This window comes from Nerophis ophidion, linkage group LG03, assembly GCF_033978795.1.
Source record: "Nerophis ophidion isolate RoL-2023_Sa linkage group LG03, RoL_Noph_v1.0, whole genome shotgun sequence".
Classification (NCBI taxonomy): Eukaryota; Metazoa; Chordata; class Actinopteri; order Syngnathiformes; family Syngnathidae; genus Nerophis; species Nerophis ophidion.
In genome coordinates, this window is record NC_084613.1 from 68,570,947 (window position 1) to 68,587,496 (window position 16,550).

The following is a 16,550-nucleotide window of genomic DNA, read 5'->3' on the forward strand; positions in this document are numbered from 1 at the left end:
TCATTTTTGAGCCAGCTGCTAGTATGCGTGCACTGAAAAAAGTGACTTTTTGGAGCTGTAAACTCTATTAGAGTAACTGTCATAATTTATACCTAATATTTTTAACATTCAGTAAGAACTAGCGTTTCTTAAGTAAAATTAAACATCTTATTAACGTAATACATGAATTTATGGGGGAAGAGTAAGTTTTACTTATGTTTCCTCATATTTAAATGTTTAATAGTTGTACGTACATAAACCTAAAAATATTACATAAACTTTACTCTGAAAATCTAGTGTTTTGAAACGCATGCACGAACACGCATGCACACAGCACAACAGGCTCTGGCCGACTGGCTCTGCTCCGGCCGTTAGGATCACTCCACAGAGCACTGCAAGGTGGCATTATGGGTAATTCTTATCTTGAGTTTATAATGTGTTACTGAGTCGATGTTTATCAGAAATTGTTTTGGTGTGGGTTCACAGAGTGTGGTGCATATTAGTAAGAATGTTAAAGTTGTTTATATTACAACCGTCAGTGTAAAAGGTATGACTGTTGAACAAGTATGCATTGCAATCTAGTATAAGGAGCGCTGATACGCATACGTCCTTCCGGTACGTAAAATGAATGGTACAAAAGTGTGTGTAATGACATGCTTGAGGAATAGGGCTGTCCAACTACCGAGCCGCGGCCGCATAATAATTCTTTTAAATTCTTTTTAATCACACTCATTTTTATTCCTAAATGCCATTGATAAGTGCTGGAGTGAGAAGAGGTTAAAATATATTTAAAGCTGACGGCTTTACAAGGAAATATGGTTTATAAAATTTTGAGTAAAATGACGATCCTGCCAACTTAATTTGTTTAGATAAATATAACTTAAAACTTGGATGTAATTAAGTAACTGTTACTTTATATCTTCACAACTGTTATGTTGTATGGTAAGTAGAATTTACTTGATACTGGCAAGTGAGTGTTACTTGATATTGCAGCATTAAATTTGACTTAAATCATTTGCGTACAAATACTTACAAAAATTTGTTTAAGTAAATCTTAGGAGGTTTTTTTTTCAGTGTGTGTAAATTTATAAATCCTCAAAATAAGACTTTTTTTTTTTTAGATTGTTTTTTAAGGAGGGTCAATACAAGACATTTTTCACCCTTTGGTTATCGACATACTTTTTACAAATCCGTCCATCTACACTAGGTGTATAGCTCATGATGTTGTTTTCCTCCCCGCACAGGATGAGTCAGTGTTTAGCATCTCATCCCGCTTCAGCAACAGTGCCACAGCTCCCCAGTTTTCGTCACAATCCTCACCTTTGTGTGCTGCAGCGGTCCAGACAGAGGTACGACTCAGCTCTTGTCACATGACGCACTTGTTGTCGTCGGTAGTGGCGGTGATAGGATTTGTTTTGCAAAGCAACACGTGTGTGACCGTGTTCATAGACATGCTCCGTAAACTGGAAATAAATGGATGTACACGCATTGTCTGGATAGACTTAAACTTGTTAAACACAGCCGCTTTTGTATGTCATGCGGTGCTCCGATATGACGACAAACAAATAGAGAAGGAGGTAGGAGGGCAGACACATGCAGGCAAAAAGAGGAAGTACTTTGCCGTTGCTGGGTTGTAGTCAATGTCAGATTCAGTCCTCCTAACATGGCCACCATGTTGAAGCAGCAGCAGCAGCAGCAGACTGGGGAGAGGAGAAGCACCTTTATTACACAAGGACCACCTCAAGCCCACCTGGATTTTGATCATAAAGACCAGATGAATCCTGATTCTTTGGATCTTCTCGCAGCTCAGTCGCCCTTGCCAGAAGCGGAATACGACAAACTACTGGTAAGAAGTTATTTTTTCACCCTATTTTGTCATGTTACAAATGTACTATTGACTGTATTTACATCTAATGACTCTTTTGTAATACCTCGTAATGGCATTGGAAAACTTGGCAGTATTTGTATAGAGTTTTATTGAAGTGCTTAATGCAGTGCTTCTTAACCTTGTTGGAGGTACCGAACCCCACCAGGTTCATATGCGCATTCACCGAACCCTTCTTGAGTTATTTTATTATTATTTATTTTTTCAAATTCAAGACCAAGGTATTAGTTTTTGGTAACACTTTAGTATAGGGAACATATTCTAAGCAAAAAAGACTTAATTTTGTCATGATCTGTGGTCTGGATCATGTTTTTGTTATTTTTTTGAACTCTTTTAGTTCCTTTTTGCGCTCCCTTGTTTTGTTTGGTTACCATGCCGACTTATGATTTTCACCTGCCTCTGGTGTTCGAACCGCGCACCTGTTTCTAATCAAGACCCTTATCTAAGCCTGTCTTTGCCAGTCAGTCGGCCTGGCGTCATTGCTTGTTTTCATGCGATACCACAGTTCGTGTTGCTCGATTCATGCCGTGTCCACGAAAGTCTTGTTTATTAATTGCTACAGTTTCGTGTTTGTTCAAAGCCATAGTTTGTTTGTTTGTTTCATGCCACAGTTTTGTGTTTGTTCCCCGCCATAGTTTGTTTGTTTACTACATGCCCTGCCAAGATTTAGCGAGTTAATAAATATGTTCCTACCTGCAAGCCTTGTCTGGAATAGTCCGTTTGCTTCCCGGGAGAACAAACCTCTCGGTAAGCTACGACCCCCCCAGTCATGATAGAATGATCATAAGTCAGACTGGTAACCAAACAAAACAAGGGAGCGCGAACAGAAACTAAAAGAGTCCAAAAAAATAACAAAAACCTATTCCAGACCATACATCATGTCAAATTTAGAGTTATTTGGACACTAGGGGAACATATTCTAAGTAATAAAGACTTAATTCAGAGTTATTTGGTTAGGGTTAGGGTTATAATAAGGCCATGCCGATTAAGGCATTAACAAGTACTTAATAATGATTAGTTAAGAGCCAATATGTTACTAATTTGCATGTTAATAAGCAACTAATTAATGGTCAATATGTTCCCCACACTAAAGTGTTACCATGTTTTTTTACTGGTGCACAAAATGAACATCACCTTGTTCAAAGAACAAAACCAACACGGTGCATAAACTCACGACAAATTACTTCTGCTGTTGCCGTATCCGTTATACGCCAATGGGAAGAAGTTTTTATTTACACGATGAGTCGGGTGTGTCTTGACCTGCGCCGAACCCATGTTAAGAACCACTGGCTTAATGTATAAGTAAAGAAAATGACTACACAAAAAATACATACATGGCATAAATAAGCAGAGGTAAGTATGATTTGTTTTTTTACATGCTACTGTCAGGTTAACCGAGCCAGACATGTCTTAATTGACCAACTTAAACCATAAGTATTTGTACTTAGACAAAGGTCACTTTTATTAACAACTACTATGGATTTGAAATAAAAACATAATTGAAATGAAAACTTTTACATTTAATTCAAGGTCCTTCACAAAAATCGGTAATCACATAATGCATCCTACCTCTATTTACACAGAGTATTTGGATGATCCATTCATCCATTTTCTACCGCTTATTCCCTTTTGGGGTCGCGGGGGGCGCTGGCGCCTATCTCAGCTACAATCGGCAGAAGGCGGGGTACACCCTGGACAAGTCGCCATGATATACAATTTAATTTACTATATAATACTTGCATTGGAAGTGTAGTTTAAAAGGCTGCCCACTAGGTGGCGCTGAATTGTTAATTGGGCTTTCATCGGTGTATCAAAATGCATGATAATATGTGTCTGGTGGAATATATTGCGGTTGTCTTTCACTATAAATATGTACACATGACCTGCGGCAACCCTGTGGGTTGTACTCCAAATAGTTTTGAAGGCATGCGAGCAGATATCCTCAAGGATTTAGAATTAATGACTTATGGACAATTAGTTGCTAAGTCTCACTCATACAGCTTTTTAAAGATGTTTTAGTTGATGGCGTCCATGTTTTTTTTGTCCCATCTTGCTCAAATGGCCCTGCGATGAGGTGGTGACTTGTCCAGGGTGTACCCTGCCTTCCGCCCGAAACGCAGCTGAGATAGGCTTCAGCAACCCCCCGTGACCCCGAAAGGGACAAGCGGTAGAAGATGGATGGATGGATGGATGGATCTTGCTCAAATGTTCCACTCAAGCGTGTACCAAATTTTGTGTCGTTTCGGCTAAAACACCCTAAAGTTAGTGTTGAATTTTTTAGAAAGTATTGAGATGTGTGAGAAATTTTAAGTAATTTTGACTTCTTGAATCAAACTGCGCCAACATATGGTGTATTTGTAAAAAAAAAGGATGAAACACACGGCTAATCAAGTAAGGGTGCATGTTTTGCCAAACGTGCATGTTCGTGTTAAGCGTGCTAATTACTTTGTTAATACAACATTATGAGATGGATGTTCTTTTGTAAAATGTCTAAGTGGGTGCTATGACCCATGTCTTGGTGCTGCAAACAGGATGTGGAGGCGGTACCGATGCCTGATGGACAGCTCTGCCTTTTGGCTCTTCCGCCTGAATGCTGTGAGGGGGAGGGGCCAGATGCCACCCCTTACCTCAAATTGTTCTGCCGCCACATCACAGACCGGAAGGTGGGGTTGATGATGGAGACATGCTTAACCACAACAGTATTTCCCATTGGAAGTAACAGAAAGAGAATTGATCTGTTCCTGTGTCAAACCGCTGCCATGATAAACCGTTATACATAGAGTAAAACCTTGAATTACGAACTGAATTGGTTCCTGAACAGGGTTCGTGAATAGAAAATTCGTATATTGAAGCTCATTTCTCCAACCAATTTAAACATTAATATTGTGTTCCAACCTCGACAAAAGTCCATAGTTTAGTATAAGTTTGTAAATTTTGAACACCATATAAAGTGCTATACAGTACTGTATATTAAACAAACATTACAAGGGGGTGATATATCAACTTTCTATTTAGTGACAAAGTCAAAAAAAAAACAAGCTGAAATGTCCTCCTTTGTAGCCACCCTGCTGACACGCACACACACACTGTCACTAACCCTGTGGTGCACTCAGTTTTTTAAATCCTAAAACTCCTTAACTTTAACAGCCAAGTTGCTACAATAACTACGAATAAAAGATTACATTTGCTTTACCCGTTCGGTTAATCTTCTTGGTTTGCAGCGGAAGAAAGCGGGTGGAGGTTTTACTTGATTGATTGATTGAAACTTTTATTAGTAGATTGCACAGTTCAGTACATATTCCTTACAATTGACCACTAAATGGTAACACCCGAATAAGTTTTTCAACTTGTGTAAGTCGGGGTCCACGTAAGTCAATTCATGGACTGGAATTTCACTATTATGTTAGATCCACTATGGACTGGACTTTCACAATATTATGCTAAACCCACTTTGCGTCCATTGCATCCGGTCTCCCCTAGAGGGGGGAGGTCACCCACATCTGCGGTCCTCTCCAAGGTATCTCATAGTCATTCACATTGTTATCCCAATGGGTTGTGAGATTTTCCTTACCCTCATGTGAGATCTAAACCGAGGATGTCGTTGTGGCTTGTGCAGCCCTTTGAGACACTTGTGATTTAGGGCTATATAAATGAACATTGATTGATACAGTGTCGACAACAATGTGGATAAGTCCGGAATGTTTCAAACAAGACATCGCTTGTCCAATGGTTTCTTTGGACTCCTATTGAGCTAGCAAAACTAGAAAAATGCTGGAAAAAAGGCTTAAAAAGCACACAACTAACACATAAGCACAGCAATGCTGTGCTGACTGAATGAGGATTGGAGATCGATCCGCCCGCCCACAATGGTTGTGATTCGGGCACAAAATGGCTTCGCTGCGAATCACACAATGGGAGGATGAAACATTCGTACTCTCAGACAGTGTTCGTTCAACAAAGCATATTTGTGTTCATACAATGAGGAGTTTGTAAATTGAGGTTCCACTTTACTATGCTTATATTTCGAATACCATGTTAACATTTCAAACAGTTGTAAGTGTAAAAAATAAGTTGATATGAAAGCGTAAAAATAATAAATTTTGCAGCGCTAACTTCAATTACCATAAACTAACTACTATAAATTTCCTGAGAAGTAGCGTCCTCTGCAGTGGACATTTATGTTTTGCACAACAGGGCTATAGTTTTTCCGTAGTTTGTAATTCTGACAAAATAAACCAAAAACAAATATGTCCACTGCAGAGGATGCGAGTTTTGAAACACTGAAGTAGGACGTCAAAGGACGAAAACAGGTGACGTCTACTGCAACTAACTACCGTATTTTTCGGACTATAAGTCGCAGTCTTCTCCACAGTCCAGCGGGGGGTGAGACCCGGTCAAACCAACAAAAAATTTTTTTTTTCTTTTTCATAGTTTGGCCAAGTCTCACCCCCGGCCAAACTCCAAAAAAAAACGGGACTTAAAGTCCGAAAAATACGGTAGTCGGTGGCTAGCATCAACTGCTAGTCTTCACTGGTTGTGATTTGGATATCTGTCAACAGGTTTGTTTTTCTAATTGTAACCAAATGTTCTCGTTATTGTAAGGGTGTGGTTTCGGGTATCCTCCTGGTGACGACAAATAAAATATTCTTCGATCCGTGCAAGACTCACTCCTTGGTGAAAGAGCACGGCTGTGAGGAGTACCTCCTGTCTTGTTCCATAGACAACCTGGCCTCTGTCTCCTTCTTCTCGGACATCTCACACGTTCACTTCTCCCACTACTCCCAGAAAAGGTCAGTGCTTCAAAACGCAGCAAATTTTGTGAACGTTATCAGAACTTTAACATGAACTTTCTTCTTTTTTAGGAGAAGGGGGAAGAAAATTTTACAAAGGCTAAAAACTGCTAAGGCGGAATCAAATCCATCTTTGGCGCTTGCAGCTTTGTCTGGTTTGAATCTTAAAGAAGAGGCTGTAAGACGGGTGGGGACCACAACTGAGCTTAATAATAGCCAGAAGGAGGTGTTGTCAGAAGCATCTGGAGGAGCTCTCGGCGTGGCGGCCACCTTCTGCTGTGGAGCTCCTGAGTCGACGCATGAAATTAAGACTGCAGAGTCAGCGGAAAGTCTGACGACAGGTACCTAATTGGTCTTGAGAATGTGTCTGTGTACACTTGGTGTCATACATAGTACTTGTTGTCTCTATGCATGTCCAGTGCCTGTAAGGTCCACAGCACAAAGTCCAGGGAGCGTCATGTTTGTGCGGCTGCGGGTTCAGTCGCTTGCAGGACAGACGTGCACAGGAGGCTTTCAGTTTGGAATGGCCGGAGCCACTGCTGCCAGAAGGGAAGCTTGGATCGCCCTCTCACAGGAGAGGTAGAGTTAATAAAGCTTTTGTTTTGTGCCGATCTTAGTTGCTGTGGCTAAAAATCTAGAACAGGAGTGTCAAATGTACGGCTTCAGCCCGCAAACAGTTTTAATCCAGCCCAGAAGCTGCATTTGTATAAAAATGAGCTGAATTTTTTTCGATGAAAGAAACTGCTATTCTAATTGTGTCCATTGGATGTCGTAATAGCAATTATGTTAGCTTTATCAACTTTTATACTACGGCTTAGCAAGTATGCCAAGCTAGAGGTACACAGTGAAGTGTGGTTGCGTCTCCTCCCCCTCGATCCAAATGAAACGTAAAAACCCTCATACTTTTTTTATCCTAATTTTCCCAAAATGTTTCTGTCAAAAAAGAGAAAACTCCATACAGAGTGTAAGTAAACCCTCTTGAATAGTTTCTACCTCTGTTTGTATGGTTTGTTAAGTTAGCATAGGATTAATATGTGGAAATGACAAATGAAGTATTTGATACCTAGAAGAGTTTTTATTTATTTACCAGGTATGATTTATTTTATAGTTTGTTCAATCCCAGATAGGCTTCTGAGAACGTTAAACTAACTTAAAAGAGATTGCCAAGAGGCTTATTTTTGTGCATAATATTTGTGCAATATTTTCAGAATGGGCTTTTTCTATTAATGGCAAAGGTAAAAAAATAGAAAACAATCTGAAGTTGTCTTTATTTTGAAGTTACTATGCCATTATTTTACCAGTCTGGCCCACTTGGGAATATATTTTCATCCATGTGATCCTTAAACTAAAAGAAAAAGAAAACATGGCTGTACCCCACCTTCCACCTTTGTGCAGCTGAGATAGGCTCCAGCACCCCCCGCGACCCCGAAAGGGACAAGCGGTAGAAAATGGATGGATGAATGGGTTGCATTTTATGAGTTGCTGTTGTTAATACTGCCATGCTTTTATTTTGTAAATGAACAGGAAGTCACAGACTGCACATTTCATTGCTATGTAACGCGACAGTAGTTCAATCAATCAATCAATCAATGTTTATATATATAGCCCTAAATCACAAATGTCTCAAAGGGCTGCACAAACCACAACGACATCCTCGGTACAGAGCCCAAATAAGGGCAAGAAAAAACTCACCCCAGTGGGACGTCGGTGACAGGGACTATGAGAAACCTTGGAGAGGACCGCATATGTGGGCAACTCCCCACCCCCTAGGGGAGACCGAAAGCAATGGATGTCGAGCGCGTCTAACATGATATTGTGAAAGTCCAGTCCATAGTGGATCCAACATAACGGTGAGGGTCCAGTCCATAGTCGATCCAATATAGTAGTATATAGTAGTTATGCCAAGCTGCTTAGCGATAACAAGGATGTTAAAAATACCACAACACATATTTTTCATATAAATTAATCACATCTTTTGTCGACCATTTGGATTTTCACGTCTGCATAAGCGGACCTTCTTAGTAATAAGTACACAGTGGAATATGACTTGATAAGTCGGTATACATAAACGGGACTGACTCAAGTGGGTTTCACTGTACTTCAAAGGTTTTTAGTCCCCAAAAGTGCTCAAAGTCTGTAATCCTACTTTTCCCACAATACAACTCCTATTGTGGTCAGTGTACATGTGTATCAACCATATTGGTTGAAATCTGTGTGGAGGCTACTAATTTTTCGTGTTGCTGACACAAATGGTGTCATATGTCAGATAGTTAACTCTTTGAACAGGTAGACCCTTATCAGATGGACTCAGAGATGGGTTATGATCACTACAATGGGAATTATCCTAAAAAACTTGACTCTTTGGTGTAGGTCACAATTCAAGTCTGGGTTAAGTGTACTACTCCAAACATTTCAAATTATGTCGGAAGTGGGATGGTCCAAAACCTTTGAAATGTATTAGCTACTCGGATTGTTTGAATGAAGAACCTACGTAGGACAGGCCTTCTCAAAGATTAGGATATTTTATGATAAATGGTGTTTGATTAACAAAATACATCTCTCTAGTGGCTATGTTAGGATTTATAGCACAGTAAGTTCTAACAGAAACATGTTTGTTTGTTCTTGATGAAATAACATTGAAATATACCTTAACCATTTTAGCGACTCTGAATCGGCCAGTCGCTTGAAAGTAAAAAGCTGGGTTTGGTAATTGTCTGACGAGCTTCCTGTATTGCCATTAAGCACACACATCGTTCCGGGTCCCGGGAAGCACAATTTAATGAAGTAGCAGAATGTACAAAAAGAAACCTGCACAGTTCGTCTGTAGCCAGCATGTAGTGGAAGTGTCCAAAGCTTTTAATAAAGCATCCAAAGTCTCCAACAACTCGTGCAACATAGCGTCCAATGGCGGTCGTCAAAAACTATGGTCACTCAGCTCAACTAATCTTTTCCTATCAGCACGCCAAATACAGGTAACGATCCCTTTTTATTGTGCCCGCCTCTGTGACACATACAAAAACACCACATGACCTTACATGCACATTCTGGTTCCTACAACCACAAAAGCTAGAAGAAGTTTTTTCTCCAAAATATTGGTAACGGAAGGCCAAAACCTACGAATTTTGTCATTTACCTTTAGGTCCTGATGCTAGGTGTCTACGATTTAGCATCCTATATTTGAACACAAATGTCGAGGTTAGGGATCTAACAATTACAGGTACAAATTATATTTGTTTGATTTACTGTTGAGTGTGAATGTTGTCTGTCCATCCGTGTTGCCCCTGCGATGAGGTGGCGACTTGTCCAGGGTCTACCCTGCCTTCCGCCCGATTATAGCTGAGATATGCACAAGCGCCCCCCGCGACCCCAAAAGGAATAAGCGGTAGTAAATGGATGGAATTAAAAAGATCTGAAACAGTAACTGATAACCACAATTCGATAAACTGATGGACCGGTGTCACTGCTCATTTCCTGGTGAAGAAAGCCAGCGCTGCTAAATGCTAGCTGGCAACTAGCATGCTAATTGTGAGCTAGCTTAAATGCTAACATGAATACAAAACGCCCTGAGAATGGAAGGTCATGAGTTCAAACCCCGGCCGAGTCATACCCAAAGACTATAACAATGGGACCCACTGACTCCCTGCTAGGCACTCAGCCTCAAGAGTTGGAATTGGAGGTTAAATCACCAAATGGTTCCCGAGCGCGGCCACCGCTGCTGATCACTGCTCCCCTCACCTCCCGTGGGGTGAACATGGGAATGGATCATATGCAGAGAATAATTTCACCACACATAGTGTGTGTGTGACCGTCTTTGAGACTTTTAACTTTAACTTTAACACATTGTCATACCCCAATCTAAACTTTCTCTCTGGCACTCATTGAGGGCAGACGCTCCCCTTTCCTCTCCCTTATCTCTCCTGCTTGCTTCTTTGTCTTGTATTGTCTTAACTTTTTTGTTGCCTCTTTTTGCACTGCTCTCCAAATCAACATGGGAACTATTTAACTGCCCTCAACGAAATTGACAAGATCTTGGGTTTGGGGAAACCTTGTTTGTTTGTCTTATCTTGAACGGGTTTGCGATGAAAACAAAGTTTCGTTACACTTGTGCAATGACAATAAAGACCTATCTAACTTGTAGAAACACAAGCTCCCTGAGCAACTAAGTTATTAAATTATGAACACCAGAGGTAAGTAGGTAGGTAGGTAGGTAGGTCTTTATTGTCATTGCATGATTAGACAAACAAACAGTGTACAGGGTTATAGAACAGGAACGCTGATGAGCCGCCACAAGGCGCCCCGTAAAAGATGGTAAAAAGGTAAACGCTGGGGAAGAATGAGTAAAAAAATACAATCTAGACTGGGCTCCTAAGGAGGACCAGTCTGGCGTGGGAAAAAAACCTTCATAGCAAAGCACATACACATACTACAAAATACATCTCGAGTTATCTAGCAACAAAGTGGAGGGAGTGTGGGCCAGGGGGTGGGCTGCAGCTCTTCAGGCGCTGCCCAGGCATCCATCACCCCTAAGGGATTCGCATCAAGGGCGTTAGATGGGGCGTGGGTTATATGTGTGTGTGGCGTTTTATTTTTTGTGGATGCATGTGTGTGTAAGCCTGCCGCGTGTCCTGTTCCGCAGCCTTGGCGTCGTGCAGCCGCTAGTCAGTCCAAAGTCAACAACAACAACAGGTGTGTGAACAGGAGAGATAAGAAGGGAGTTTGTTGTGTCTTCGCCACACTGTCCTTCTGGAGAGTCTCGAAGCCAGGGAAACAATCCAAGTTAGAATGTTTTGTATGCGAGTGAAAATAAAATTTCCTTTTCATTGTAAATCGTCCATGACTGGTCTTCAAAATTCATCCTGTGGGGCAGACAGTCCGATGTTATCCAAATCACAAGAGTGTCCACAGTTCTTCCCGCATCCTCCAAACATTTGTGGCAGCTTTGGGGTACTTTGAAGAGCGGTAAATATGAAATTAAAGGCCTACTGAAATGAGATTTTCTTATTTAAATGAGGATAGCAGGTCCATTCTATGTGTCATACTTGATCATTTCGCGATATTGCCATATTTTTGCTGAAATGATTTAGTAGAGAACATCGACGATAAAGTTCGCAACTTTTAGTCGCTTAAAAAAAGCCTTGCCTTTACCGGAAGTAGCAGACGATGTGCGCGTGACGTCATGGGTTGTAGGGCTCCTCACATCCTCACATTGTTTATAATAATAGCCACCAGCAGCAAGAGCGATTCGGACCGAGAAAGCGACGATTTCCCCATTAATTTGAGCGAGGATGAAAGATTCGTTGATGAGGAAATTTAGAGTGAAGTACTAGAAGAAAAAAAAAAGGCAACGGCAGTGGGAGCGATTCAGATGTTATTAGACACATTTACTAGGATAAATCTGGAAAATCCCTTATCTGCTTATTGTGTTACTAGTGTTCAAGTGAGATTATTAAGTCATACCTGAAAGTCGGAGGGCTGCGGTGACCGCCAGTGTCTCTGAGGGAAGCCTTATAGAGGAGCCAAGAAAGTCACAGCTGCCTTTTTGACAGCTGCTGCAGGAGGACGCAAACTCCACTCAAGTAAGAGCCGACTTAATATCACAATTTTCTCATCCAAAAACTTGCTGGTTTACATGTGGTAGAGAATATGTTCGCTTGACCGTTCTGTTGCATGTTAAAGCTTCACAACAAACAAACACCGGCTATGTTTTGGTTGCCAAAGGCAGCTGCAATCAACCGCTTTCCACCAACAGCAGTCTTCTTTATAGTCTCCATTATTATTTGAACAAATTGCAAAAGATTCAGCAACACAGATGTCCAAAATACTGTGTAATTATGCGATTAAAGCAGACTACTTTTAACCGTGAGTGGTGCTGGGCTAAAATTTCCGCTCCAACCGATAACGTCATAAGCACGCGTCAACATAAGCGTCATCATTCCACGACGTTTTCAACAAGATATCTCGCGGGAAATTTAAAATTGCAATTTAGTAATCTAAACCGGCCGTATTGGCATGTGTTGCAATGTTAATATTTCATCATTGATATATGCGTGGTCGGTGGTAGTGGGTTTCAGTAGGCCTTTAACAGTATGTTGTGTCTGTTGTTTACTTATAATTATAATAAATAAAGCTTAGTTAAAAGATATCAGTTATAATACTGCGGACAAAATGGTCAGAATAACCGTGATAGGTGATTTTCATATTGTTCCATCCCTAATCACGGTTTAGCATTTAGTACCTCAACACTAGTTTGACTTTGTTAGATTACTGCCAGAGACATTGCAATCACGTGTCATGTTCAAGAGCCAGGTTGTCCATTCACCTTCTGGTTTGCCAGCTTGTTGACGCAGCTGCCGGCCTCGTTTGTCTGCTCAAACATTACTGAACGGCTGCTTTCCCTCCTCCTCCTGTCAGCTCCGACGAACTTTATGCCTTTCTCACGCACCGTCGACCAGACTTGTGCGTACTCAAGGGTGGAGAAGTGGAGGGAGATCGCAACGAAGAGGAGTTTGTACTGCTGCAGGACAAAGACGAGGAGGGTGAGGAGGGAGTGTTACAGAAACAGCACAGCTCGGGGGACGACTGGGAGGTGAGAGGTTTGTTTGTGAAGAGTCTTTAAAGGCCATCAGTCATCTTTGACCAAGAAGATTATGTTTAATTGCAGATGGTGTTGATGGAGGACAGCGGCGGGGACAAGTCGGCCCTCCTCGCTGCTGACGGGGGCCCTGAAGGACTTCAAAGTATTGTAGAGAACAGCCATGTATTGGAAGCTTTGCATGTCAAAGAGGTCAGTGAACCACACAGGCTCGACTTGTCTGTCACTTATGTGGAGTATGTGAGGTATTTGCACATCACGGATGTTCAACTAAATTGTGGGAGGGCGTGGCTCGCTTAATAGAGCAGGCGTGCCAGCAACCTGAGGGTTCCGAGTACGATCCGCCACACTAGTCAAGTCCGTTGTGTCCTTGAGCAAGACGCTTCAACCTTGCTCCTGATGAGTCTTGGTTAGGGCCTTGCATGGCAGCTTTCCTGGGTATGACGTTAAACTACATCCAGGCATGAGATGGGAGGTTGTGTGTGGGGTTAGTGAGTCCCAACTAATGTCTATAAAATGCACACAAAGAACCGTTTGCACCTTCTCTTGTGACTGGCAGGCGGTCAGCGCCATAAAGCTGAGCGGGTCCCTGGGTAAATGGGGCGCGGACAACCAACAGGACGGACTAAGTTCAACAGCCCAGTAAGGCAATTAGTCTAGGAGAAGGATCTCTGATATAAAATATCCCTTCCAACCCACACCAAGCCAGCGTGGAAGGTGTAGGCTAATAACCAGCATGAAAAGTACGCCAAATGGCAGAAACATGCTGAGGCTTTCGTCCAACACTGGACTGACAACGGCTGATGATGATGGCAGCTCCCACAGTGTGCGAATGTGGAAATAGTGTCAAAGCGCTTCTGAGTACCTTGAAGGTAGAACAGCGCTATAAAGTATAACCTATTTACCATTTGTTTTGGGGGCCACTTTCCCAGAAAGCTGAGGACCGCGGTGCAGAAAATCTCCCTTCACTGTTCATCTTATTTTGTACACTCCAATTAACTAGCATCCACTACAGTAGACATTTGATGTGATTTATTTGGTCACACCCTCTTAGTTTTTGTAGTAGGGCTGGGCAATATGTCAAATATACTCGGTATATCGCAGGTTTGTTTCTATACGATATAGAAAATAACTATATTGTGATATTCGAGTACCGTATTTTTCGGACTATAAGTCGCAGTTTTTTCATAGTTTGGCCGGGGGGTGCGACTTATACTCAGGAGCGACTTATGTGTGAAATTATTAACACATTACCATAAAATATCAAATATTATTTAGCTCATTCACGTAAGAGACTAGACATATAAGATTTCATGGGATTTAGCAATTAGAGTGACAGATTGTTTGGTAAACGTATAGCATGTTCTATATGTTATAGTTATTTGAATGACTCTTACCATAATATGTTACGTTAACATACCAGGCACCTTCTCAGTTGGTTATTTATGTGTCATATAACGTACACTTATTCAGCCTGTTGTTCACTATTCTTTATTTATTTTAAATTGCCTTTCAAATGTCTATTCTTGGTGTTGGGTTTTATCAAATACATTTCCCCCCAAAATGCGACTTATACTCCAGTGCGACTTATATATGTGTTTTTCCTTCTTTATTATGAATTTTTGGCAGGTGCGACTTATACTCCGGAGCGACTTATACTCCGAAAAATACGGTATACGTTCTCACGCAGTTGCTTTTAGCTGCAGGCATTACATTGCGGGCGTTTCTCACTCATTCTTGTCTCTCCTCAAAGAGACGTAAAACAAGCGCACCTTCTTACATACGTCACATAATGTCGCGCGTGCAACGTCATACGCGGAGCAGAGAGGTAGCGGCATGGTAACGTTAGCTGTGATGCTAGCGGAGCGGTGCGAGTGGTAATACGAGAGAAAAAAGGTGTGAATCTGGTAACAAAAGAAGGAAGAAGAATTAATTCCTAAGAAAAACATTAGGGCGTCCATCGTCTGGCGCGATTTGGCTTCAAGCGGGAAAATGTCGAACAGACAACCGTAATATGTCAAGTATGCGGCAAAAGCGTTTCTACAGAAAGTAGCATTACTGCTAATTTGTAGCATCATTTGAAAAGTCACCTGCTAGAGAAGGAAGAGTGCTTGAAACGCCACATGTCAACATATCCGTTCAGTGCTACACCCACAAAATGCCAAAGCAACCATTTCCAGATCAACACCGTATGCAAAAGTAGTTAAAAACAGAAGAAGAAAACGTCCGCCGTAACCTACCACATAGTGAAGGACATACACTATTTGATTTCCTATTATGCAGCTCATTTTTATTTGACAGTTATTGAAATATCTTGTGTGACATCATGCACACAAGTGCACTTTATTTATTTTAAAACATTTTAGTGGTGTTCTGTAAAAAAAAAGTGCTCTTTAATTTAGTGTTGTTTTGATATGTCATCTTAGTGACATCATGCACAAAAGTGCACTAATAGCTTGTTTTAAAATGTCTCTGACAATCTTGCATTTTCTGTTTTGGAAATTAAATGAATGTTTGTACCATTGCTTAATAACTGTTTAATGAATACAGTTTTAGTAAATTGACTTAGTTGTGATTTCCCTCTCTGCATGAAAGATTAAAATGAGCATATATTAATGCAGTATGAACAAGAATGTTTTAATGTAGACACATAGAATCATCATACTGCTGTGATTATATGCATCAAGTGTTCATTCAAGGCTAAGGCTAAATATCGAGATATATATCGTGTATCGTGACATTGCCTAAAAATATCCAGATATTAATAAAAGACCATATCGCCCAGCCCTATTTTGGAGTATAAATATTTGGGGTTTTGGCACCAACCGCTAGACTAGGTCTGACCAATCTAAGTCTAACACTAGATCTGACCGATCTAAGTCTATGAGCATGAACTGATGAAGCCTACTCGGATGAGAGGTGAAACGTCTTCTGAGACAAAACAAACAGTCCAGTAGCGATCGATTGAATGCTCTGAGATGACACTGACCTGGATGAACAGACACAGACTAGCAATGTTAAAATGCCAATGCAAGGATTTGCCAATGTGTTTATAGTGCTCCAAGCTCCTCTATACAACTGGAGCACTCTGGTCTTTTAAGAAATTTGCTGTAAAAATGTGTCTCACAAATTTACAGCTGATACACTGTCATTCTGGGGCCGGATTTGGCTTCCGGGGCCACTGGTTGAATAGTACTGCTGTAAACGTTACATGTTTGAGAAAAATGTCAGCATTTCAGCATTCTTTGGGTAAAAAAACATCAGACACAAGGTAAGTGCTGCTGCAGTACATATTCTAAATATG

General features: G+C 41.1%; 1 protein-coding gene across 3 annotated transcripts in view; it reads left to right on the forward strand.

Moving 5' to 3' along the window:
* The window catches only part of si:ch211-15d5.11 (nuclear receptor coactivator 7), a 44,755-nt gene that overhangs the window by 18,282 nt on the left and 9,923 nt on the right, over window positions 1-16,550 (forward strand). For 2 of the 3 annotated variants that reach the window (XM_061895925.1, XM_061895926.1), the window contains exons 5-12: window positions 1,224-1,328; window positions 1,667-1,825; window positions 4,396-4,527; window positions 6,467-6,654; window positions 6,727-6,995; window positions 7,074-7,233; window positions 13,066-13,240; window positions 13,316-13,438. In XM_061895925.1, the coding sequence (XP_061751909.1) occupies window positions 1,224-1,328; window positions 1,667-1,825; window positions 4,396-4,527; window positions 6,467-6,654; window positions 6,727-6,995; window positions 7,074-7,233; window positions 13,066-13,240; window positions 13,316-13,438 (1,311 nt within the window). The remainder of the gene's footprint in view (window positions 1-1,223; window positions 1,329-1,666; window positions 1,826-4,395; window positions 4,528-6,466; window positions 6,655-6,726; window positions 6,996-7,073; window positions 7,234-13,065; window positions 13,241-13,315; window positions 13,439-16,550) is intronic. The other variant, XM_061895927.1, reaches the window with a different exon arrangement.